General features: G+C 51.2%; 1 protein-coding gene across 1 annotated transcript; it reads right to left on the bottom strand.

The window, feature by feature from the left end:
* Positions 1–15,966: 15,966 nt before the first annotated feature.
* LOC143956981 (uncharacterized) lies at positions 15,967–19,794 on the bottom strand. Its single transcript, XM_077467155.1, has 6 exons — positions 19,630–19,794; positions 19,296–19,384; positions 18,904–19,105; positions 18,199–18,393; positions 17,460–17,588; positions 15,967–17,363 (listed from the first exon to the last, which is right to left on the bottom strand). The coding sequence occupies exons 1-6, from the start codon at positions 19,792–19,794 to the stop codon at positions 16,095–16,097; spliced, it is 2,049 nt and encodes a 682-aa protein (XP_077323281.1). The 3' UTR covers positions 15,967–16,094.
* Between the last annotated feature and the right edge of the window lie 7,647 nt (positions 19,795–27,441).

Below are 27,441 nucleotides of genomic sequence, written 5' to 3'. Positions count from 1 at the left end.
TAAGGATACAGTGAGAAGGGGGAAAGCAGACATCTTGTTACACCCCGTACACCTCCACGGTAAGGATACAGTGAGAAGGGGGTAAGGGGACATCTTGTTACACCCCGTACACCTCCACAGTAAGGATACAGTGAGAAGGGGTAAGCGGACATCTTGTTACACCCCGTACACCTCCACAGTAAGGATACAGTGAGAAGGGGTAAGCGGACATCTTGTTACACCCCGTACACCTCCACAGTAAGGATACAGTGAGAAGGGGGTAAGGGGACATCTTGTTACACCCCGTACACCTCCACAGTAAGGATACAGTGAGAAGGGGTAAGCGGACATCTTGTTACACCCCGTACACCTCCACAGTAAGGATACAGTGAGAAGGGGTAAGCGGACATCTTGTTACACCCCGTACACCTCCACAGTAAGGATACAGTGAGAAGGGGTAAGCGGACATCTTGTTACACCCCGTACACCTCCACAGTAAGGATACAGTGAGAAGGGGTAAGCGGACATCTTGTTACACCCCGTACACCTCCACAGTAAGGATACAGTGAGAAGGGGTAAGCGGACATCTTGTTACACCCCGTACACCTCCACAGTAAGGATACAGTGAGAAGGGGGTAAGGGGACATCTTGTTACACCCCGTACACCTCCACAGTAAGGATACAGTGAGAAGGGGTAAGCGGACATCTTGTTACACCCCGTACACCTCCACAGTAAGGATACAGTGAGAAGGGGTAAGCGGACATCTTGTTACACCCCGTACACCTCCACAGTAAGGATACAGTGAGAAGGGGGTAAGGGGACATCTTGTTACACCCCGTACACCTCCACAGTAAGGATACAGTGAGAAGGGGTAAGCGGACATCTTGTTACACCCCGTACACCTCCACGGTAAGGATACAGTGAGAAGGGGTAAGCGGACATCTTGTGTTAGGGGGTTAGCTCGGTAGCGGGTGTGTGTGACCCCCTGGATGGGTTCACAACACAAAGTCAGACACAGCAGACAGCGGTGTAGGTGCAAAAAAACAAAAGATCCGGTTTATTTAGGCTACATGCAGTGATACATATAACAGCCAAACAAAATAAAACAAGAAAATAAATCCTGGTCAGTTTGACCTCTAACTACACACGTAGACTCCCTGTCTAACAACTGGGTACAGCCTTGTGCTGCCCCAGTCTCTGTCTCTATTGTAGGGGTTTGCCACACAGGCGTTAACTCACCGCACAGAACAGATCTCAGACTCCCCAGTCTATACACACAAAACTGGTTCCAGGATGGAGCATCTCCCTAAGCATGCTGGGGTTTTTTGTAGAGGCCTTAATGAGCCCACTTACTACAGCTGGGCTCATTAACTCTTCCCCTCTAATTGTAAAAGTCTGCATAAAGCTTGAATCTAGGACACACATATTTCCCATCCTGAATACAACCAGGTGATTTTACCTGCGTGCTGCCACATACCCCCCCCCTCTTGTTTCAACCTTGGGGTTGTAACACAAGCAGCCAGACACGCATGTATCCGAGACAAAGCATCCACATTCCCCATTTTAACACCAGGGCGATGCTTAACTGTAAAGTTAAATTCCTGTAGGACCAGGAACCACCTATTTACCCTTCTATTGGTCTCCTTGTTCTGAGCCATCCACTTTAAAGGAGCGTGATCAGTCACCAGGTCAAAGTGCCTACCTAGCAGATAGTACCAAAGGGAATCTAGAGCCCACTTCACTGCTAAACATTCCTTCTCAATCGTGGAGTAATTTACCTCATGGGACTTCAACTTCCTGCTGAGGTAAATGACTGGGTGCTCTTCCCCGTTCCAGACCTGGGATAACACTGCTCCTAACCCAACGTCTGATGCATCAGTTTGTACCACAAAGTCCTTAGAGAAGTCTGGTGAGTACAACACTGGCTGGCTACATAAGGCTGTTTTTAAGGACTGAAATGCTTCTTCAGCCTCTGGGGACCATTTAACCATGACCGACTCTTTCCCTTTTGTCAGGTTGGTGAGGGGCACAGCCTGAGAAGTAAAATGGGGAATGAATCGTCGATAATAGCCAGCGATTCCCAGAAAGGCTCGTACCTGTTTCTTGCTGTTGGGACGTGGCCAACTCTGTATGGCCTCGACTTTATTGACTTGGGGTTTTATCACCCCCCTCCCAATAGTGTACCCAAGATATTTGGCCTCCTCCTGTCCAATGGTACACTTCTTTGGATTGGCCGTAAACCCAGCTTCCCGGATAGAGTCTAGGACTGCTTGTACTTTTGGCAAATGTGAGACCCAGTCTGTGCTATGGATAATCACATCATCCAGGTAAGCTGCAGCATATTTCTGATGGGGCCTCAGAATCTTATCCATTTTCCACTGGAATGTTGCCGGTGCATTCTGTAACCCAAACGGCATTCTCTTATATTGGAATGCCCCATCTGGGGTTACAAACGCAGTTTTCTCCTTGGCCGACTCGGCCAGGGGAATTTGCCAATACCCTTTGGTGAGATCAAGAGTTGTCATATATCGGGCTGTTCCCAGCCGGTCAATCAACTCATCTATACGTGGCATGGGGTAGGTGTCAAATTTTGTAACTTTATTCAATTGTCGAAACAAAACCGCCAGCTCCCATCAGGTTTGGGCACTAGTACGATAGGACTGGACCAGTCACTCTGGGACTCCTCTATCACACCCAATTCCAGCATCCTTTGAACCTCCCCATGTATTGCCTCCCGTCGGGCCTCTGGTATTCTATAAGGTTTTAGTTTTACCCTTTCTCCTGGCGGGGTGATAATGTCATGCTCTACGCCAGATGTTTGTCCTGGCAGCTAAGAGAAAATCTCTTTGTTACAAAGTACAAACTCTTTAACCTCCTGTTGTTGGGGTTTTCGATAAGGTGACTGCTATTCCATCCTCAGGAACTAAGCAATCAGGCTGGGCTTGTGACCAAGTCTCTGCGACTAGGGATTCCCTATCCCTCCAGGCTTTCAGCAGATTGACGTGATAGATCTGCTCCGGCTTTCGCCTTCCTGGCTGTCTAACCCTGTAGTTCACCTCACTAATTTTTTCAATTACTTCATATGGACCTTGCCATTTGGCCAGAAATTTGCTTTCAACCGTAGGGACTAGCACCAAGACCCTATCCCCCGGGGAAAAAGTACGGGTCTTGGCCCCACGGTTGTACACTCTCTGCTGTGCTAACTGCGCTTGGGTCAAATGTTCCTTTACAATTGGCATTACCTGTGCGATTCTATCCTGCATCAGGGCGACATGCTCAATCACACTCCTGTGAGGAGAACTCTCATTTTCCCAAGTTTCCTTGGCGATATCCAGCAGCCCTCTTGGGTGTCTCCCATAGAGCAACTCGAAGGGTGAGAAACCCGTAGAGGATTGGGGTACCTCCCTAATGGCAAACATCAGATAGGGTATTAGACAGTCCCAATTCTTTCCATCTCTATCCACCACCTTCTTTAACCACTTGCTTACTGGGCACTTAAACCCCCCTCAGTCCCAGACCAATTTTCAGCTTTCAGCGCTGATGCACTTTGAATGACAATTGCGCGGTCATACAACACTGTACCCAAATGAAATTTCTATCATTTTTTTCCCACAAATAGAGCTTTCTTTTGGTGGTATTTAGTTACAGCTCGGAGTTTTATTTTTTGCTAAACAAACAAAAAAAGATGCAAAAAAAAAAATCATGTTTTAATAGTTTGTTATAAAATTTTGCAAACGGGTCATTTTTCTCCTTCATTGAAGTGCGCTGATGAGGCGGCACTGATAGGCTGCATTGGTGGGCACTGATGGGCTGCATTGGTGGGCACTGATAGGCTGCATTGGTGGGCACTGATAGGCTGCACTTGTGGGCACTGATAGGCATAGTTAAGGCGGCACTAATAGGCACAGATAAGGCGGCACCGATGGGCACAGATAAGGCGGCACTGATGGGCAAAGATGGGCACAGATAAGATGACACGGATGGGTGGCACGGATAAGTGGCACGGATGGGCACTGATAGGTACCACAGATAGATGGGACTGATGGGCACTGATAGGTGGCACTGATAGGTGGCTCTGATAGGTGGCACTGCTGGGCACTGATGGGCGGCACTGCTGGGCACTGATGGGCGGCACTGCTGGGCACTGATGGGCGGCACTGGGGTGCAGCACCTTTGAGGCAGATTGGGTGGCACTGTGGGTGGCACTGTGGGGTGGCACTGTGGGGTGGCACTGTGGGTGGCACTGTGGGGTGGCACTGTGGGCATTATGGGCACAGACGGGGGGCACTTACTTTTACTTTGTTATATTTCAGGATGGCACTGCGGGAGGCAGGTGGGCACTGGCAGGTGGCATGTGGTGCCTTTCATTGCTGGCCGTGATCGGGACTGATGTCCCGATCACGGCCGCCGGTGATCGGCTTTTTTTTTTTCTCCTCGCGCTGTCAGCGCGAGGAGGAATAATAGCCGATTACCGGCTCCGTTCTATCACATGATCAGCTGTCATTGGCTGACAGCTGATCACGTGATAAGGGGTCGGGATCGACCCCTTACACGGATCGGTGATCAGGCGAGTCTCACGGACTCGCCGATCACAGAGCGCGCCGCGCGCGCCCCTCAGGGGGCGCGCAGGCCGCTCGTAACCAGGACGACGTCAATAGACGTAGTCCTGGAAATCTAGGTCCGCGCTAATGCCGTCATTCGGCAATAGCGCGGTACCCAAGTGGTTAACATTTGTTTTAGGGTTTTGTTGAATCTTTCAACCAACCCATCTGTTTGGGGGTGATACACAGATGTACGCAATTGTGTCACTTTGTACAACTTGCATAGTTCTTTCATTACCCGGGACATAAAGGGTGTACCTTGGTCCGTAAGCAGTTCCTTACAAATACCCACGCGGCTAAAAACAAGAGATAGCTCTTTGGCTATGGTTTTGGCCGAGGTATTTCGGAGAGGAATTGCTTCCGGATAACGGGTGGCATAGTCCAATATAACCAAAATGTACTGATGCCCCCTAGCGGACTTCATTATCGGACCTACCAAATCCATTGCTATCCTCTCAAAGGGGACCTCAGTGATAGGAAGAGGTACCAGCGGGTTACGGAAATGTGGCATAGGTGCCGACTTCTGACACACAGGGCAGGAGGAACAATAATTTTCTATTTCCTTCATGACCCCAGGCCAATAGAATCTCTGCAGTACCCTCTCTCTGGTTTTCTCATTCCCCAGATGACCTCCCAGAATGTGCCCATGGGCCAATTCTAACACCAACTTCCTGTAAGGTTTGGGCACTACAAGTTGCTCAATGGTTTCTTCTGCCCTTTGAGCCACTCGATATAGCAGGTCCCTTTCCATAGTGAAGTAAGGATAAGGGCAAGTCTTATCTGGGTTCACTAACTCGCCATCTATTTTCACCACATTTTCCCGTGCCTTTATTAGGGTGGGGTCTTTTAACTGTTCTGTGGCAAAATTTTCCCTGTGAACCTCAAGATCCGAAAACTCCACAGACGGCATGTTTTTATCTGAGGATGTTGATTCCTCCCCAGTTTCTCGAGTTTCCCCCGCCAATACCGACAAGGGAAATTCAGGAGAGTCCTCACCACCCCCAGAGGAATTCTGGTCATCTTCCTGGTCTATAGGGGCACCAGTGGGGGGCTCAGGACAATCCCAGAGTTCCCAGAATTTTGGAAAATCCCTTCCCACAATAGCATCATGTGTTAAGTGAGACACTAACCCCACCTGATGAGAGAGGTTACCTTTGGGGGTCTCAAAAAACACTGAAGTTACAGGATACTCTCGGGGGTCCCCATGCACACAAATAACAGCCACCTTGTTCTTCCCAGAGACCTCTGTAGTAACTAATTCAGCTTTTATCAATGTTACCAGGCTACCTGAATGCAGCAACACATCAACATGTCTACCATTAATACACATTTTACATAAATGTTTCTCAGGTCCCCGAATGGCAGTGCATGCAACTGTCGCAAACATCGACTGACGTCTCTCCCTTATCAAGTCACATTGCATAGGCTCATCCACAACGGGGCAATTGGCTGCAATATGTCCCTCTTGCCGGCAGCGGTAGCAAATAATCTTTTTCGCTGTCTCTTGCAGCATGGGCTTCCTGGGCTGCTCCCGCCAGACCTTAGGTAGAACTCCCACCCTCTCACGCTCTCCACCCTCACCCCTTGGAGTCATCTTACCCGCCACTGGGGATGATCTGGTCTTAGGATGGAAAGTCCGTGAGTCCCTGGAAGAGGTGGTCAGGTTCTCTGTAGCCAAGTACCTCTCAACCAGATCCACAAGTTTATCGGCATTTTCTGGGTCTCCATAGCTTACCCATCTTTGGATGGCAGTAGGAAGAGCTCTCAGGAAACGATCCATAACAACACGTTCCACAATGTTTGGTGCGGTCAAAGTCTCTGGCTGCAGCCACTATCTGCTCAGGTGAATGAGATCATACATTTGAGACCTGGGGGGTTTTCCAACCTGAAAAGTCCAATTATGCACACGCTGAGCCCGGACGGCCAGGGTGACACCCAGCCGTGCCAATATTTCTGCTTTTAGCACCACATAGTCTTTTGCTTGGTCAGGCTCTAGGTCATAATAAGCTTTCTGCGATTCCCCAGTTAACAGAGGGGCCACCAGTCCAGCCCATTGCTCCTTAGGCCACTTTTCCCTTTCAGCAGTCCTTTCAAATGTGGTCAAAAACACCTCCGGATCATCCTCTCCCGCCATTTTTGTCAGTAAACGGCTCACACCAAAGGATGCGGTATTATTGTAACCACTTGCCTCATTGGTCTGCGGACGTTGCTGTATTAATGTCTCTATTTGCTGTCGAAAACTCTGCTCTTGCTTCTGCAACAGGTCTATGAAGCGGGGTTCAGATCGCTGCTGGGCTTGTTGCTGAGCTTCCAGACTCTGCAGGTGAGCTTTCTGCTGGGCTGCAAGGCTCTTTTGTAAAGCCGCATTTGTTTGCTGCTGATTTGCATTTGCTAGAGCCAGCTGTCTCAGTATCTCCTCCATGCTGGCCTTAAAAAAAAAAATGCCAAAATTCTCCACCAACTGTGAGGGGGTTAGCTCGGCAGCGGGTGTGTGTGACCCCCTGGATGGGTTCACAACACAAAGTCAGGCACAGCAGACAGCGTTGTAGGTGCAAAAAAACAAAAGATGCGGTTTATTTATGCTACATGCAGTGAAACATATAACAGCCAAACAAAAATAAAACATGAAAATAAATCCTGGTCAGCTTGACCTCTAATTACACACATGGATTCCCTGTCTAACAACTGAGTGCAGCCTTGTGCAGCACCAGTCCCTGTCTCTGTCTCTGTTGTAGAGGTTTGCCACACAGGCGTTACCTCACCGCACAGAACAGGTGTCACACTCCCCAGTCTTTACAAACACAAAACTGGTTCCAGGATGGAGCATCTCCCTAAGCATGCTGGGGTTTTTGTAGAGGTCTTAATGAGCCCACTTACTTCAGCTGGGCTCATTAACTCTTCCCCTCTAGTTGTACAAGTCTGCATAAAGCCTGAATCTAGGACACACATATTTCCCATCCTGGATACAACCAGGTGACTTTACCTGCGTGCTGCCACACTAGATACACCACATCTATGGGCCTTCCTTTATCTAGATACACCACGTCTACGGGCCTTCCTTTATCTAGATACACCACGTCTACGGGCCTTCCTTTATCTAGATACACCACGTCTACGGGCCTTCCTTTATCTAGATACACCACGTCTACGGGCCTTCCTTTATCTAGATACACCACGTCTACGGGCCTTCCTTTATCTAGATACACCACATCTACGGGCCTTCCTTTATCTAGATACACCACGTCTACGGGCCTTCCTTTATCTAGATACACCACGTCTACGGGCCTTCCTTTATCTAGATACACCACGTCTACGGGCCTTCCTTTATCTAGATACACCACGTCTACGGGCCTTCCTTTATCTAGATACACCACGTCTACGGGCCTTCCTTTATCTAGATACACCACGTCTACGGGCCTTCCTTTATCTAGATACACCACGTCTACGGGCCTTCCTTTATCTAGATACACCACGTCTACGGGCCTTCCTTTATCTAGATACACCACGTCTACGGGCCTTCCTTTATCTAGATACACCACGTCTACGGGCCTTCCTTTATCTAGATACACCACGTCTACGAGCCTTCCTTTATCCAGATACACCACGTCTACGGGCATTCCTTTATCTAGATACACCACGTCTACGGGCCTTCCTTTATCTAGATACACCACGTCTACGGGCCTTCCTTTATCTAGATACACCACGTCTACGGGCCTTCCTTTATCTAGATACACCACGTCTACGGGCCTTCCTTTATCTAGATACACCACGTCTACGGGCCTTCCTTTATCTAGATACACCACGTCTACGGGCCTTCCTTTATCTAGATACACCACGTCTACGGGCCTTCCTTTATCTAGATACACCACGTCTACGGACCTTCCTTTATCTAGATACACCACGTCTACGGGCCTTCCTTTATCTAGATACACCACGTCTACGGGCCTTCCTTTATCTAGATACACCACGTCTACGAGCCTTCCTTTATCTAGATACACCACGTCTACGGGCCTTCCTTTATCTAGATACACCACGTCTACGAGCCTTCCTTTATCTAGATACACCACGTCTACGGGCCTTCCTTTATCTAGATACACCACGTCTAAGGGCCTTCCTTTATCTAGATACACCACGTCTACGGACCTTCCTTTATCTAGATACACCACGTCTACGGACCTTCCTTTATCAGTCATTCTGTCCTCTGATAACCATGGAGGGGCTTCCTGTGACGTGTCATGGAGGATAAACACTGCAGTTTTGGTGACTGAAGCCCCCCGATTCCCTTGTGAAGGGTACAGGTCAGCACAGAAGATATAGTCACATGACAGGAGGAGGCGTTGTAGGATAGTGGGAGGAGTCACAAGATGGTGGGATGGGCCCAATAACATTGAATAGGGGTATTATTGGACAGGTCAGTAAAACTCTGAAGGTCATGTCGGCATCCGGGGCGCATTTCGAGTGAACCAAACCGCATATCACCGCAGCGCCGTCTGGCTCGGTGCCATAAAAAAGTAAAAATCAGGGACGCCTTTCTCTGTTTCTCGCAGGTAATGATGACCAATAAAATGAATGGGCGGAGCTACCCGATATCACAGATCTGAGCTCCTCCTTCTCCACTGCACATCACAGTCCTCAAACCCTCCCCCACCCCCCACCACACTACTAACCGCCTCCCACCTGCCATATAGACCAATGACAGCGGAGCGGAGCCATGTCATATGACCACGCCCAGTTTAGGCTCTTCACCCATGTGATTGGCTGTGTCCAATCACAGCTGATCCCATGTAAACAAGGAAATAAAATATATAAAAAAGGGGCGGTCTTTTTTAGTTTTTTTATTATTTTAGAAAAGATAAAACCCCGCCCAACGGTGATTAATTATCACCAAGAGAAAGTTCTATTTGTGTGAATAAAATGTGTAGAGTTTTGTATGACCGTGTAATTGTCACTCAAAGTGCGACCGCCATGAAAGCTGCAAATTGTGCTGGGCAGGAAGGCGGGGGTGGGGGGGTCTGGATGGAGGGTGGGAGCTGCAAGATAGTGATTGGCTGCTTGGATGAAGGGCGGTCCTAGCAACCAATCACTTGCTTGATAACCTTGGGCAGCTCCCGCCCTCCATCCACAACAGTCCTCCCTCCCGCTGTCAGCTCTGTGAGGAATACTGAGTGACGATTGGTGGAAGAAAAGGCTCCTAAATGCTGTGACAGCTGAGACTCCTCCCACAGTCTGCCATCTAGTAATGCCTGATAGAGGAGTCACACCACGGGGGGAGGAGTCACACCACGGGGGGAGAAGTCACACCGCAGCGGGAGGAGCCACACCGTGGGGGGAGGAGCCACACCACGGGGGAGGAGTCACACCACGGGGGGAGGAGTCACACCGCGGCGGGAGGAGCCACACCGCGGCTGGGTGGAGTCACCCCGCGGCTGGGGAGAGTCACCCCGCGGCTGGGGAGAGTCACCCCGCGGCTGGGGAGGGGTCACCCCGCGGGGGGGTCACACTACGGGGGGAGGAGCCATACTACGGGGGGAGGAGCCACACCACGGCTGGGGGGAGTCACACCACGGGGAGTCACACCACGGGGAGGAGGAGTCACGGGAGGGTGGGGAGAATCACACCACGGGGAGGAGGAGGAGTCACGGGAGGGTGGGGGGAGTCAGTGGATGGTGGGAGGAGTCACGGGATGTGGGAGGAGTCCCTCGATGGTGGGAGGAGCCACACGATGGTGGGAGGAGTCCGTTGATAGTGGGGGAGTCACGGGATGGTGGGAGGAGTCATGGGATGGTAGGAGAAGCCACGCAATGGTGGGAGGGGTAACGGGATATTGGGAGGAGTCAGTGAATGGTGGGAGGGCCACAAGATGGGAGGAGTCCATTGATGGTGGGAGGGGTCACGGGTTGGTGGGAGGAGACGGTGGGAGGGGTCACAGGTTGGTGGGAGAAGACAGGAGATGGTGGGAGGAGTCACGGTATGGTGGGAGGAGTCACGGTATGGTGGGAGGAGCCACAGCAGCCTAGAGGCGATTCAGTTCGCATTGTGCGCTATATAAGTATTTCATTCATTCATTCATTCAGGATTGTGTGAGGAGCCACGCGATGGGAGGAGGAGACAGGGGATGGTGGGATGACCAGGGGATGGTGGGAGGAGTCACGGGATGGTGGGAGGAGTCAGTGGATGGTGGGAGGAGCCACAGGTTTGTGTGAGGAGCCACGCGATGTTGGGAGGAGCCACGCGATGTTGGGAGGAGTCAGGGGATGGTTGGAGGAGTCACGTGATAGGAGGGGTCAGTGGATGGTGAGAGGAGTCACGGGATGGTGGGAGGAGCCACGTGATGGGAGGATTCAGTGGATGGTGAGAGGAGTCACGGGATGGTGGGAGGAGTCGTGGGTGGAGTCACACACTGGAAGATGTCACAGGATGTGGGAGGAGCCACACAGTGGTGGGAGGAGTCAGTTGGTGGTGGGAGGAGTCAGTGGATGGTGAGAGGAGTCACTGGATGGTGGGAGGAGCCATGTGATGGGAGGATTCAGTGGATGGTGGAAGGAGTCGTGGGAGAAGTCACGGGATGTGGGAGGAGTCAGTTGGTGGTGGGAGGAGTCAGTTGATGGTGGGAGGAGTCACAGGGTGGTGGGAGGAGTCACACGATGATGACAGCAGTCAGTGGATGGTGGGAGGAGCCACGGGGTGGTGGGAGGAGTCACGCAGTGGGAGGAGTCAGTTGATGGTGGGAGGAGTCACTGGGTGGTGGGAGGAGCCACATGATGGTGGGAGGAGTCAGTGGATGGTGGGAGGAGCCACGCGATGAGAGGAGTCAGTGGATGGTGGGAGGAGTCACATGATGGTGGGAGGCGTTACGGGATAGTGTGAGGAGCTATGCGATGGAGGGAGGAGTCACTGGATGGTGGGAGGAGACAGGAGATGGTGGGAGGAGTCACACAATGGTGGGTGGAGTCACACGATGGGAGGAGTCAGTGGGTGGTGGGAGGAGTCACTGGATGGTGGGAGGAGTCACACAGTGGGAGGAGTCAGTGGATGTTGGGAGGAGCCACGCCATGGAGGGCACCTGATGTAAGGGGCACTGTTATGGGGCACCTGATGTAAGGGGCACTCTGTTGGGGGCACCTGATGTAAGGGGCACTCTTATGGCGGCACCTGATGTAAGGTGGTTCTATTACTTACAATGTGGATGTGATTGGCTGACGTTTGTGTTCTTTCTTTGTCTTCCATCTTGTTTCGGGTACAGATAGTTGTTGGTGGAAGGACGGAATAAAAGGGTCCAGCCAGTGAAGGGGGAAGAGCTCAGAGTAATGGAGAAGAGGAGTGTCCTGCAAGGCAGAATCCGGGGCTCAGAGAAGACCGCTCACCATCAACATCTCCAAGGCCAACACACCACTGGAAGCTCTGAGGATCAGCACTAAACAGCTGCCCCGCTAGGAGGTAAAGCCTAACCTACTAACAATGTCTTTGCTACAAGTCACCCCCCAGTATCTGCTGATACCCCACATAGTTACAGGTCACCCTCCATTCTACCCATACTCTAGGCCACCCTCTGGCCCAGTCTGTAAATACTACAGATCACCAGTTATCAGGACCATCAATAGGGGGTACAGGCAGCACTTCCCATTGGGTCAGCAGGTGGTGGAACAGAAGCTGTCTGTGGATAGGTGGGGGCTGTCAGGTCAGCTTTCCAGTGCCCCATCATTTCTAATGGCAGCCCAGTCTTCGTCCGGAGGGTTCAATATTGAGTTTGCCCTTTGCAGCTATAACAGGTTCACCTCTTCTGGAAAGGCCGTCCACAAGGTTTAGGAGGGTGTCTATGGAAATGTTTGACCATTCTTCCAGAAGAACTTTTGTGAGTTCAGGCACTGATGTTGGACGAGAAGGCCTACCTCGCAGTCTCCGATCTAATTCATCCTAAAGGTGTTCTATGGGGTTGAGGTAAGGACTCTGTGCAGGCCAGTCAAGTACCTCCACTCCAAACTCGCTCATCCATGTCTTTATGGACCTTGCTTTGTGCACTGGTGAGCAATCATGTTGGAACAGGAAGAGGCCGTCCCCAAACTGTTCCCACAAAGTTGGGAGCATGAAATTGTCCAAAATGTCTTGGTATGCTGACGCCTTAAGAGTTCCCTTCACTGGAACTAAGGGGCCAAGTCCAACCTCTGAAAAGCAACCCCCCCACCATAATCCCCTCTCCGACACCATAATCCCCCCTCTGACACCATAATCTCCCCTCCCCCAACTCCATAATCTCCCCTCTGACACCATAATCTCCCCTCCCCCCACTCCATAATCTCCCCTCCCCCACTCCATAATCCCCCCTCTGACATCATAATCTCCCCTCCCCCAACTCCATAATCTCCCCTCTGACACCATAATCTCCCCTCCCCCACTCCATAATCTCCCCTCCCCCCACTCCATAATCTCCCCTCCCCCCACTCCATAATCTCCCCTCCCCCAACTCCATAATCTCCCCTCCGACACCATAATCCCCCCTCCCCCCTCCGACACCATAATCCCCCCACTCCATAATCCCCCCTCCACCAATTGGTTTGGACCAGCGCACAAAGACATTAATGGCTGTGTGTTGAGTTATTTGGAGGGGACAGGAAATGTACACTGTTATACAAGCTGTACACTCACTACTTTACATTTTAGAAGAAGAAGAAATGTCACTGAGGGGTGTACTTACTTTTGTCACATACTGTATATTTACCTAGAAAAATGGTGAGGTGTTCTATACTTATTTTACCCGCTGCTACCCACCTCAATACCAGGCACTTACACCCCCTTCCTGTACACACCAATTTTCAGCTTTCAGCGCTCTCACAGTTTGAATGACAATTACTCAGTCATACAACACTACCCATATGAAACTTGCGTCCTTTTTTCCACACAAATAGACCTTTCTTTTGGTGGTATTTAATCACTAGTGGGGTTTTTATTTTTGTGCTATAAATTAAAAAAAATTGTTTCTGTCATAAAATTTTTCTAATTAGTAATTATGGGGGGTGTGGAGTGTATGGAGGTGGGAGGTATGTACATGAGGGGTGCGGAGTGTACGGAGGTGGGAGGTATGTACATGAGAGGTGCGGAGTGTATGGAGGTGGGAGGTATGTACATGAGGGGTGTGGAGTGTATGGAGGTCGGAGGTATGTACATGAGGGGTGTGGAGTGTATGGAGGTAGGAGGTATGTACATGAGAGGGGTGTGGAGTGTATGGAGGTGGGAGGTATGTACATGAGGGGTGTGCAGTGTATGGAGGTGGGAGATATGTACATGAGGGGTGTGGAGTGTATGGAGGTGGGAGGTATGTACATGAGATGGGTGCGGAGTGTATGGAGGTAGGAGGTATGTACATGAGGGGTGCGGAGTGTACGGAGGTGGGAGGTATGTATATGAGGGGTGTGGAGTGTATGGAGGTGGGAGGTATGTACATGAGAGGTGCGGAGTGTATGGAGGTGGGAGGTATGTACATGAGGGGTGTGGAGTGTATGGAGGTGGGAGGTATGTACATGAGAGGGGTGTGGAGTGTATGGAGATGGGAGGTATGTACATGAGAGGGGTGTGGAGTGTATGGAGGTGGGAGGTATGTACATGAGGGGTGTGGAGTGTATGGAGGTGGGAGGTATGTACATGAGGGGTGTGGAGTGTATGGAGGTGGGAGGTATGTACATGAGGGGTGTGGAGTGGACTGGTATGTCCCTGCACAAAATGACATTTCTAAAGGAATAAAAGTCATTTAAAACTGCTTGCGGCTTTAATGTAATGTCTGGTCCCGGCAATATGGATGAAAATCATTGAGAACAAAGGCATGGGTACCCCGCCCCCAAGCCCATTACCAGCCCCTTTGGGTCTTGTATGGACATTAAGGAGAACCGCACACCCAAATTATAAAAAGGAAAGGCCTGAGGCCCCCAGGCCCTATATACTCAGAACAGCAGTATACAGGCGGTCCAAACAAGACAGGGACTGTGTAGGTTTGTTATTAAGTAGAATCTGTTTGTAATTTTTAAAGTGTAGCTCCAGCCAAAAAATCTATTTTTAAGCTTTTTGGAAAACATAGGGAAGGGTTATCACCCCTGTATAATTTGTTTTGCTGTCTGTGCGCACCTGTTCAGAAGATTTCACCTCACTTTCTGTCCCAATGACAATTGGATTGTTAAAATTTGGGTTTTTTGTGAAACAAGGAACTCTTACAGGAGAGAATTTCCCTTCCTAGGGGTAGATTTCCTCTCACTTCCTGTTGTCTCCTTCTGTTTGAAAGTAGGAGTTGTTTGTAAGTTGGATGTTTGAAAGTAGGGGCCTGCTCTATATACTCAAAATATAAACGCAAAAATGTGGGCCTTAGGTGTTGGTGTTGCCACAACACTGTAATCCCTCACAGTTACTCTGGGTGGGCGCAGGAACGGGCCCTGCTGTGAAATATTAGATCAAGAATTGTAATTACATGCCCCGCTCTAATTTGGCACCAACGGACCATAATGTTCGATCTTCCTCTTGAAATCGAAGCTCATCCCTAGTGGTGAAGTATGGGGCAAGATTCCTCACCCTGCTGCCATTCCTCATTATATTTCTTAGAAAAAAGAAGAAAAAAAAACACATACAAAGACAATTAAGGTACGACCAATCTTTATTGGAGATAAATCTATAGATGGAAATGATTGTCGGGCTTCGGAGAACAGTGACGGTTGACCTAGGACTCCTCAAAGGCAGGGCCTTTTTACACTAAGCCTAAACCTTAAGATGATTCAGAGGAAGGCGAAAACCCCCCGGCCAGATGGGCTCCAAGGGGGGGAAAATTCCTTCCTGACCCCCTAAGGCGATCGGATTGTCCCTGAATCATCAGTCTAGGGTGCCCAGTTCATCTCATATAGAGAAAAAAACCATACATAGAACCATACAGAACATATGTATTGCAGGTATGTATGCAATAAAACACACCTACCTGCTTGTTCACAACTTTGGGGCTCATTCAGAATATATGCATTGAGCATCCGCACAGATCAGCGCCCCCACACTGATCAGTGCCTCCGCCCGCCGCACCGATTCCTTATGTTTTCTGTGCCCAGCCCCCTACAGGAGGACTGGTGGTACCCCCTTATTGGTGGCCCTGGTGGTGGTATGTAGACATGCTGTGTATGATGGTATGCATGGTGCTATATACACAGGTATGTATGCAATAAAACACACTTGCATGCTTGTTTACAATCATATTTGGGGATCATTCAGAATATATGCATTGAGCATCCGCACAGATCAGTGCCTCCCCCACTGATCAGTGCATCCGCCCGCCGCAACGATTCCTCATGTTTTCTGTGCCCAGCCCCTACAGGAGAACCAGTGGTTCCCCCTTATTGGTGGCCCTGATGGTGGTATGTTTGGTTCTAGGTGGGCATGCTGAGTATGGTGGTATGTATGGCCCTATGTATACATTCTATGTATGGTTCTATGTATGGTGTAGGGAGATCATTGCCAGTGTGCCACAATTATCTCACTCAGTACTGCTTGTGTTACCGTCTCACAGCAGGCAACTCTCTTTTGAGGTCAAATACCCTCGGTTGGTGGTGACGAGGCTCTTCCTTCAAATGGTGATGAGGAGGCCCTCTATTAATGTCATTGCCCCTCGGATTGTGGTGACGAGGCTCTTCCTTCAAATGGTGATGAGGAGGCCCTCTATTAATGTCATTGCCCCTCGGTTGGTGGTGACGAGGCTCTTCCTTCAAATGGGGCTGACGTGGCCCTCTGTTAATGTCATTGCCCCTCGGATGGTGGTGACGAGGCTCTTCCTTCAAATGGTGATGAGGAGGCCCTCTGTTAATGTCATTGCCCCTCGGATGGTGGTGACGAGGCTCTTCCTTCAAATGGGGCTGACGAGGCCCTCTGTTAATGTCATTGCCCCTTGGATGGTGCTGACGTGGCTCTTCCTTCAAATGGGGCTGACGTGGCCCTCTGTTAATGTCATTGCCCCTCGGTTGGTGCTGACTAGGCTCTTCCTTCAAATGGGGCTGACGAGGCCCTCTGTTAATGTCATTGCCCCTTGGATGGTGCTGACGAGGCTCTTCCTTCAAATAGGGCTGACGAGGCCCTCTGTTAATGTCATTGCCCCTCGGTTGGTGGTGACGAGGCTCTTCCTTCAAATGGGGCTGACGAGGCCCTCTGTTAATGTCATTGCCCCTTGGATGGTGCTGACGAGGCTCTTCCTTCAAATGGTGATGAGGAGGCCCTCTGTTAATGTCATTGCCCCTTGGATGGTGCTGACGAGGCTCTTCCTTCAAATGGTGATGAGGAGGCCCTCTGTTAACGTCATTGCCCCTCGGTTGGTGGTGACGAGGCTCTTCCTTCAAATGGGGCTGACGAGGCCCTCTGTTAATGTCATTGCCCCTTGGATGGTGCTGACGAGGCTCTTCCTTCAAATGGGGCTGACGAGGCCCTCTGTTAATGTCATTGCCCCTTGGATGGTGCTGACGAGGCCCTCTGTTAATGTCATTGCCCCTTGGATGGTGCTGACGAGGCCCTCTGTTAATGTCATTGCCCCTTGGATGGTGCTGACGAGGCTCTGTGTTCATGTTATTGCCCCTCGGATTGTGGCGACGAGGCTCTGGGTTGATACTGGTTTTCCAGTGGTGAGTATTAGGCCACTGGCTGCAATTCACATTCTTGCTCAGGTAGGAGAAGCCCTCAAATCTCTTCTGCTGGCATGGAACTATCTGCCTCCCATTGTCTTCATTTTTAATGAATACATCCCCTGGAATTCCTTCCCCCAGGTCTTCCTCATGCATCTGGAAAGAGAAAAAAGTATTTTGTCAATGTTTCTGATCGATAGGGAAATCCCTAGAAATCCCCCCATTGTGCTGGGACTCCTCCCGTATACTTACATGTCGATTTGGAAATGGTGGGGGTGAGTTCCCTTTCTCTAGCTCCTTCCAGTCCACCTCTCTGAAGTAGGGGTGTTCTCTGATATCTCTTACTAGACTCATCCGCAGCTCTTGGTCTTTACATAGGAACTGTAAAAAGGAACAAAATATAATAAGATACACTGGAATAACATGAACAATCTATGAACAATGTAATATTTGATTCTGATTCTCTCTATTATTTTGCCTTCTGACCTGCTACTACATCCTGATTGGATTGGATGGTAGCATGGGGCCTTATTTGTGTCATATTAGTTCAGAATAGTTATTAAAGGAAAGAAACATCAGATATTTTGCAATTAAATGTGAATTAGGAATGTATTAAAAAGGAGATTTCTATGAAATCTGCACCTGCCATGATTTTTCTTATGACTCTGGCAGTCCCAGGGGAGTTCTATATGTTGTCTGTGCACGGAATGTCCCCAGAAATTGAATTCAATGTGTGTGCGATTGGCCCCATCACTATCCAATGGAACCACCCGGACCGTAAATTAAAAAGGGCTGCTTCTTTCCTTATGACAGGGGAAGGCAGATCCTTCCATTAAGCAGTCAGCTTGCTGAAAGTACAACTATGACCTCCATCGATATGTGATGGTAAGAAGGTGGAACCATGTTTAATAAAATCCTAATAAGATATAATGTATGCAACAGGGATAGAACATTGTCACTTAAAAGGTGTAAAATTTCTATGTATACTTACCATCTCTATGACGTCACGGAGATTCGGGTCTATGCTATCTGGATAATGTGGTTCCCTTGTGGTCACGATCTTCACTTCTTCCTCTGCGGACTCCCTGCCGGTCAGAAATGGATGTCTGCCGAAAGTCATCTCATACACGATTATTCCCAGGGAGAAATAATCAGCCGCTCCGAAGTATGGAATGTTTTGAAGGGCCTGTAGAAACATAAAGAGAAAAAGAAGGATGAGCTGATTGTTGGGTAGAGGACGGAGACGACTCAATGCTGATATATGTGATCTATGAATCCTCCCAGGACTCCTAAAATTGTGCTCAAAAGACCTCAAACCAAGGCGGAGCTTGTGAATATTGGAGCTGGGGCTTTAGGTCTCACAGAGACACAAAAGGAAATTGGTTGAAATCTTCCAAATTGAGGTAAATTTCACCAGAACAGGTGTGCCCGTTGAAGGTTTCTCCTCCCCTCGTGTTCTGGGGAAATATCTAAAACTCACTTTCTTTCTCAATGACAATGGTCACCAATACAAACCAATGGGGACAAATACCTCTGGAATATTGTTCCAGCCTGGAAACCCACTGAAACCAACCAGGTCACCAGTAAAGAAATTCTTAATTTAGTGAAAAATGATCTCCCTTTAGCTTATCTCTATATCCCACTATAACAAATATTACAATTAGGTCTAATATCAGGTGGAAAGCAAGTATCTTACCTCTGGCGACAAGTACCCTGGTGTTCCCGATTGCCCTTGAATCCTGCTGGACTCCGTGACGCCCATATGTGCCAAGCCGAAATCGGCTATTTTGATGTGTCCAACGTTATCCAAAAGAATATTTGCAGGCTTGAGGTCTCTGTGGATGATCTCCCTAGAATGCAGAAACTGCAGACTACAGATCATTTCTGCTATGAAGTATCTGATGGGGGAAAGAGATAGAGGAATTAGCATCACAAATCATCACAGAGTAATGAAATCTAAAGATGAAATGACTTCCCCCTGTAATACATAGGGGTATGGATGGACGAGGCTCAGGTGAAGGGGCTGACTACATCACTGGCTGTGGTCAGTCACCCCCGACTCCAGAGTGACCCGTTCATTGATCTTACCTTATGGTGCCCCCAGGAAATGGAGCTACTGCCATGGCACGATGGAGATCCCCTCTGGTCACGCATTCCAGGACAAAGGCGAGATGATTCTGTGTGAACACAAGAGATAAAGTTTACATTATAGACATGCAGGATTTCATTTTGTGGAGGAATAGACAGACACACTTAATTTAGTAAAACCTGACAGAGGAACTAAGTAGGCCGCCATTACTGGACTGTTCTTATTGCAATGCTACTTCTGTCTGGTCTGGTAAAGAAATTGGAAGGTGAAAAGACTTACCTTTGTCTGGAACGTTCCAAACAGATGTGTAATAAATGGACACTCCCTGGCTACTTTCAGCACATCACGTTCTAAGAAAACCATATCACTATCGTCTTCATAATAAATAAATTCTGTCTTTTCCACAAGTTTAACCGCCAGCTTCTGGTCAATGGCGGGATGAGAGGCCAAGATCACCTTCCCAAAGGCCCCCTGTCCAAGGACTCCATAACAGGTCATGTGTTCAAAGGAGAGTACACTTGACTGGTCCTTGGTGACCACGCTGGATGGTACTTGTGAGGCGATCTCATGGTGTGTGCTGCGGATGGATGGATTGTCTAGGTCGCACTCTGGTGGAGTAGCCACGTCTTGGTCGCACTCTGGTGGAGGGGCCACGTCTTGGTCGCACTCTGGTGGAGGGGCCACGTCTTGGTCGCACTCTGGTGGAGGGGCCACGTCTTGGTCGCACTCCGGTGGAGGGGCCACGTCTTGGTCGCACTCCGGTGGAGGGGCCACGTCTTGTTCGCACTCCGGTGGAGGGGCCACGTCTTGTTCGCACTCCGGTGGAGTGGCCACGCCTTGGTCGCACTCCGGTGGAGTGGCCACGCCTTGGTCGCACTCCGGTGGAGTGGCCACGCCTTGGTCGCACTCCGGTGGAGTGGCCACGCCTTGGTCGCACTCCGGTGGAGTGGCCACGCCTTGGTCGCACTCCGGTGGAGTGGCCACGCCTTGGTCGCACTCCGGTGGAGTGGACACGTCCTGGTCGCACTCCGGTGGAGTGGACACGTCCTGGTCGCACTCCGGTGGAGTGGACACGTCCTGGTCGCACTCCGGTGGAGTGGACAGGTCCTGGTCGCACTCCGGTGGAGTGGACAGGTCCTGGTCGCACTCCGGTGGAGTGGACAGGTCCTGGTCGCACTCCGGTGGAGTGGACAGGTCCTGGTCGCACTCCGGTGGAGTGGACACGTCCTGGTCGCACTCCGGTGGAGTGGACACGTCCTGGTCGCACTCCGGTGGAGTGGCCAGGTCCTGGTCGCACTCCGGTGGAGTGGCCAGGTCCTGGTCGCACTCCGGTGGAGTGGACAGGTCCTGGTCGCACTCCGGTGGAGTGGACACGTCCTGGTCGCACTCCGGTGGAGTGGACACGTCCTGGTCGCACTCCGGTGGAGTGGCCACGTCCTGGTCGCACTCCGGTGGAGTGGACACGTCCTGGTCGCACTCCGGTGGAGTGGACAGGTCCTGGTCGCACTCCGGTGGAGTGGACAGGTCCTGGTCGCACTCCGGTGGAGTGGACACGTCCTGGTCGCACTCCGGTGGAGTGGACACGTCCTGGTCGCACTCCGGTGGAGTGGACACGTCCTGGTCGCACTCCGGTGGAGTGGACACGTCCTGGTCGCACTCCGGTGGAGTGGCCAGGTCCTGGTCGCACTCCGGTGGAGTGGCCAGGTCCTGGTCGCACTCCGGTGGAGTGGCCAGGTCCTGGTCGCACTCCGGTGGAGTGGCCAGGTCCTGTTCGCACTCCGGTGGAGTGGACACGTCCTGGTCGCACTCCGGTGGAGTGGACACGTCCTGGTCGCACTCCGGTGGAGTGGACACGTCCTGGTCGCACTCCGGTGGAGTGGACACGTCCTGGTCGCACTCCGGTGGAGTGGCCAGGTCCTGGTCGCACTCCGGTGGAGTGGACACGTCCTGGTCGCACTCCGGTGGAGTGGACACGTCCTGGTCGCACTCCGGTGGAGTGGACACGTCCTGGTCGCACTCCGGTGGAGTGGACACGTCCTGGTCGCACTCCGGTGGAGTGGGCACGTCCTGGTCGCACTCCGGTGGAGTGGACACGTCCTGGTCGCACTCCGGTGGAGTGGCCAGGTCCTGGTCGCACTCCGGTGGAGTGGCCAGGTCCTGGTCGCACTCCGGTGGAGTGGACACGTCCTGGTCGCACTCCGGTGGAGTGGACACGTCCTGGTCGCACTCCGGTGGAGTGGACACGTCCTGGTCGCACTCCGGTGGAGTGGACACGTCCTGGTCGCACTCCGGTGGAGTGGCCAGGTCCTGGTCGCACTCCGGTGGAGTGGACACGTCCTGGTCGCACTCCGGTGGAGTGGACACGTCCGGGTTGCACTGTGGTGTGCAGTCAATACCGCGTACACCTACAATAAAAAAAGAGAGGAATTAGATTTAGCACCTTCACCTACATTTCATATATTTTTCTTTGTAAAACATCAAATTATGGAGAGAAGAGATGAAAACGCTGGTGCCAGAGACCATGAATAAACTCTACAGGACAGGGACACAAGGAGGACTAATGTTGTACTTTGTATAAAAATGCTGGTTGCCTGCCACTCATCCCGACCCACTGGCTGGCAATAATGGCATGAAAAATCAGAGGGGCTGGTTGTACCCAGCCCGTAATCAGCCTGCCCATACATGGTTAGAATCTTGGCTGGTCCTTGCTTAGCCGGGTGAGATTGGAAGTGTCTATAGCCGGCTTTAGGAGCGCAGACATTTCTAATGACAGCACTTGGGGTAAAGGCATAGTGCATATTAAAATGCTGATGGATAATGAATTAGTGCAGTTTTGTTTGTGTTGGTTTTGTCCGTCTGTCTGGCCTTGTTTACAAGGGTGATGAGGCCCATATAACATGAACGGGACGTTTCTACAACATCTGTATCTTCCAGGTGCTGCATGCAGGCAGTCCATTGACAATGAGTAGAACGCACAGCTGCACGCACGCAGCCACTTCTCCTAATATGACATGCACTGTCTGCATTCAGGGCCATTCGCCCACACCCAGGACCGCTGGGTCCTGGGTGTAGGCGAATGGCTGGGTGGGCTTGGTGGGCATTGATAGGTGACACTGGTGGGCATTGATAGGTGGCACTGGTGGGCATTGATAGGTGGCACTTTTGGGCATTGATAGGTGGCACTGGTGGGCATTGATAGGTGTGATAGGTGGCACTGGTGGGCATTGATAGGTGGCACTGGTGGGCACTGTTACTCTATAAATGAGGCATAATCGCCTCTTCCTTTTCAGGGTCGATGTCCCTTTAAGATGAGCCGGTGATCGGCTTTGTTCTTCTCCTGTCAGCAGAGGAGAAAAAAAAACGATCACTGAGCTTTTGTTTACATCATGTGATGAGCCGTCATTGGCTGATAACTGATCACATGATAAGGGGTCGGGATTGGCCCCGTACTCGGATCGGTGGTCATCCGAGTCTCAGTGACTCTGTGATCACGGCGCCCTCCGCAGGGAGCGTGCACAGGGGGATGTCATATGACGGCCTCCCGGGAACTCACATCCGCGCTGTGCCCGTCATTTGCCCATAGCGCGGATGTCAGGGGGTTAAACAGGTGGGGTGGCATTATCCGCACTGCCCATGGGGGGGCGGCATTGTCCGCACTGCCCATGGGGGAGCGGCATTGTCCGCACTGCCCATGGGGGGTGGCATTGTCCGCACTGCCCATGGGTGGGGCGGCATTATCCACACTGCCCTTTGGGGGATGGCATTGTCCGCACTGCCCATGGGGGGCGTCATTATCCGCACTGCCCATGGGGGTGGCATTGTCCGTAACTGCCCATGGGGGGCGGCCAGAGGCGGCTCTCTAATTAGGCAAATTAGGCGATCGCCTTAGGCCTCGCAACTCATCCCCTCGATCGCCTAATTTGCCTGACCGGTGCGTGTGAGTGGCAGCGAATATCTCCCGTCAGTGTCCCCAAACTAGCGGGACGAGTGAGCGGGATGAGCGAGGCTCAGCAAGCAACTACTGAACACAGTGACAACGCTGCTAGTGCTATGTGACCAGCGCCGCGCTCTCTGCCTCAGGCTCTGCACTCTCCAGCGCCCCCTCTCTGTGTCCTCGAGGCTCCAGCGCTGCCTGAGGACAGATTATAGAGGCGGAGCTGGCGGCCTCTGCTGAACCCAAGAGGGATGGATGAAAGCACGGACATGCAGGAGTTCCTTTTGTCGGGTGTGGAGGGAGGTGAGCTGACAAGTTTATGGGGGCACTTGTGACTTGTATGCAGGGACTAGAGATGGATGAGGGAGGGGGCAGTGAGAGCCGTGTCTGCAGCACAGGGGGCAGTCATGGTGCTGTGCTCTTCAGTTGCTCTATGCATGCCACTGCAAAGTGGTCTCTGCAGTGCTGGAGCAATAAATTAGGGCTCAGTCACACCATATACCAGTTTTATACCATTTGCACCCCTCCCATGTCATACTACCCCCATACTAACCCCCCCATACACTCTGCACCCCTCTCATATACATACTACCCCCCATACACTCTGCTCCCCTCTCATATACATACTACCCCCCCATACACTCTGCACCCCTCTCATATACATACTACCCCCCCATACACTCTGCACTCCTCTCATGTCCATACTACCCCCCCATACACTCTGCACCCCTCTCATATACATACTACCCCCCCATACACTCTGCTCCCCTCTCATATACATACTACCCCCATACACTCTGCACCCCTCCCATATACATACTACCCCCCATACACTCTGCACCCCTCTCATATACATACTGCCCCCCATACACTCTACACCCCTCTCATATACATACTACCCCCCCATACACTCTGCACCCCTCTCATATACATACTACCCTCCCATACACTCTGCACTCCTCTCATGTACATACTACCCCCCCATACACTCTGCACCCCTCTCATATACATACTACCCCCCCATACAATCTGCACCCCTCTCATATACATACTGCCCCCCATACACTCTGCACCCCTCTCATATACATACTACCCCCCATACACTCTGCACCCCTCTCATATACATACTACCCCCCCCATACACTCTGCACCCCTCTCATATACATACTACCCCCATACACTCTGCACCCCTCTCACATACATACTACCCCCCCCATACACTCTGCACCCCTCTCATATACATACTGCCCCCCATACACTCTGCACCCCTCTCATATACATACTACCCCCCATACACTCTGCACCCCTCTCATATACATACTACCCCCCCATACACTCTGCACCCCTCTCATATACATACTACCCCCCATACACTCTGCACCCCTCTCATATACATACCACCCCCCACATAGACTCCGCACTCCTCTCATGTACATACTACCCTCTGTCATACCCTCCATTTTCCTCTACTACACATGTTTACCACCATTGTACCGTGCCATCATAATAGCATCATGGACAAAGTAATGCCCTGGGGCCCCTACTAGGAAGATGGTGACCTGTGGCATACACAGAGCACCGCAGAAAACAGTGAGTGAGGCTAAATTATGCTACATATTGGGCATGACTTTTTGGTCTGATTAGAAATTTTTGTCTAATTTTATTTATTTTTCTTACAATTTTTTTAAAACCCCAAATGTTGTTTTTTGGTGAGTTTTTTGGTTTCTTTGGTGAGATATCAGGGGTCTAAACAGACCCCTGAAGTCTCACTTTTGACACAGAGAAAGGGACTGAGGACAGATATTCCCCAGTCCTTTTCTCTGTAGCCTCAGCTTCACTGCAAATGAATGAACAGGAGACAAAGTCTCCTATTAATTCATAAACCGAAGCAGAGAAAACACAGCTTACTATGCTTCAGTTATGATTGAACACAGTGAGTGATCAGTACCGATCACCCATTGTGTTCATTTAGAAAAGTAAGGGCTGGTAAATGACATATTTACCAGCCCCTTTATCTGAAGATCCCCCAGTCAGCGGGAGAGAAGAGGAGGGAAGCCAGCAGCACTGTGGGGGAGGGGGGGTTATTGCTTTAATTATTTTTCTCATGTCTGAGTTTTGCCTAAGGCCTCACAAAGCCTAGAGCCATCTCTGGGGGCGGCATTATCCGCACTGCCCATGGGGGGGCGGCATTATCCGCACTGCCCATGGGGGGGGCATTATCCGCACTGCCCATGGGGAGGTGGCATTGGGGGCACTGAACCAATTGGCACCTTTGTTTTGTTTTTTGTGGGTTTACATCCACTTTAAATATTGCTTATAAATGTGTGTTTATTAGGATTGTACAATAAGTACATGGGTTGTGTGTATGTCAGGGGTTGACAAATTTGCTTTGAATTTAGGAGCCAGTTTTTGTTTTTTTAGAGTGGTATGGATTGTCAGCTCCCGGGGTAAGGCCACTCATTTTCACCCCCTATCCCTAACTCACAATGGAGCACCCAGTCAATAACTCCATTGAAACGCTGTTACATCAGGGTTATGGGCTGACCAGAAAGAGAGTAAGGCTGGCAACATATGGAACTGGTTGCCACTGGCAGGTACGTGGAACTGCCAGATGGCACCGGCAGGTGACACTGGTTTGGAACTGGCAGGTGGCACTATTGGCACTGGCACTGATTGGCAGGTGGCACTGGTTTGGAAGTGGCAGGTGGCCCTGGTTGGTGATGGCAGGTGGCCCTGGTTGGCGGTGGCACTAGTTGTCACTGGCAGATGGCACTGATTGGTGGTGGCACTGGTTTGTGTTGGCAGGTGGCACTGGTTGGCGGTGGCACTAGTTGGCACTGATTGGCAGTGGCACTGGCAGATGCCACTGGTTGGCGCTGGCAGGTGGCACTGGCAGGTTTTACTCGGAGCACTCTGTTACTGAAATGTAACAGAGGAGCTGTCAGAATTGAGCTTAAAGCGGAGCTCCACCCTAAAGTGGACCTTCCGCTCATTGGAACCCTCCCCCCCTCCGGCGCCACAATTGGCACCTTTCAGGGGGGAGGGGGGTGCAGGTACCTGTACAGTACAGGTATCTGCATCACTTCCGGCGTAGATTCTGCAGAATCCACGCCCCTTTCCGCAGAATCTACGCCCCTTTCCGAAGGTCCCCCGCTGTCTGCTGGGAAACACGCGGATCCCAGAGACAGCGGGGACCATCCTTATTGCGCAGAGCGACTCGCGCATGCGCAGTAGGGAACCGGGAAATGAAGCCGAAAGGCTCCACTTCCTGATTCCCATACCCAAGATGGCGGCGGCAGCACCCGAGAGACGATCGAGAGATCGGCTTCGGGTGCCGATATCGCGGGCGCGCTGGGCGGGTAAGTGTCATTATTTTAAAAGTCAGCAGCTGCAGTATTTGTAGCTGCTGACTTTAAAAAAAAAAAAAAATGGCGGACTCCCGCTTTAATGTCGGAATGGGCGGGACCTGGCCGGGGTGTGAAACTGACAAGTAACAGAGAGGCGGTGTAGTGTCATATTTTGCTCCCCATCATAGAATGTTCCGGAAGTGACGCTGCGGCCAGAAATTTAGCACTGCGCATGCGCCATGCGTTCCAAACACTTGCGCCATGCGTTCCAAATGATTTGCGACAATGCAGACCAGTGAAACCGTCAGATAATGTCAGAGAAGTGAGGGGAGGTAATCCCCTCCCTGAGCCACAGTTACCCGCTCTCTCTCCGCCGCTCTCCGCTCTGTCTAAAGTTAATGTCACGATTACCTCCCCTCACTCCCGTGACATTATCTGACGGTTTCACTGAACTACATTGTCGGAAATCCTCTGGAACGCATGGTGCAAGCATTTGGAACGCATCGCGCATGCGCAGTGCAAAATTTCCGGCCGCAACGTCCCTTCCGGAGCGTTCTATGATGGGGAGCAAAATATGACGCAACAGCGGATATGTCAGATTTGAGCTTGAGTCGAGGTGGGCGGGCCCCGCTCGGGGTGGGAGGGTCCCGGCCGGGTGGGCGGGACTCAGAAGCTATCAAACACCGGCCAACGATTGGGCTGCTTAAGAAAAGAGGCGCGGCCACATACACGTAGCGGCCCGCCCAGATTCCATTGGCTGGTGTTTGATAGCTGCCGGGTCCCGCCCACCCCGGCCGGGTCCCGCCCACCCCGGCCGGTTCCCTCCCACACCGACATAAAGCTGAAATCTCTCCTTTGCTTGTC

Source organism: Lithobates pipiens, unplaced genomic scaffold (genome assembly GCF_037356315.1).
Source record: "Lithobates pipiens isolate NorthernLeopardFrog02 unplaced genomic scaffold, aLitPip1_a1.2 Scaffold_47, whole genome shotgun sequence".
NCBI lineage: Eukaryota > Metazoa > Chordata > Amphibia > Anura > Ranidae > Lithobates > Lithobates pipiens.
This window is presented reverse-complemented; position numbering and strand designations above follow the sequence as displayed.

Excerpts from the sequence above, each read along its gene's own strand:
- LOC143956981 (XM_077467155.1), bottom strand. The coding sequence starts at position 19,794 with ATGACCTGTTATGGAGTCCTTGGACAGGGGGCCTTTGGGAAGGTGATC. Across the intron at positions 19,106-19,295 it reads TTTCCTGGGGGCACCATAAG|ATACTTCATAGCAGAAATGA; the intron begins GTAAGATCAATG and ends TTCCCCCATCAG. Across the intron at positions 17,589-18,198 it reads TCCGTGACGTCATAGAGATG|TTCCTATGTAAAGACCAAGA; the intron begins GTAAGTATACAT and ends TCCTTTTTACAG.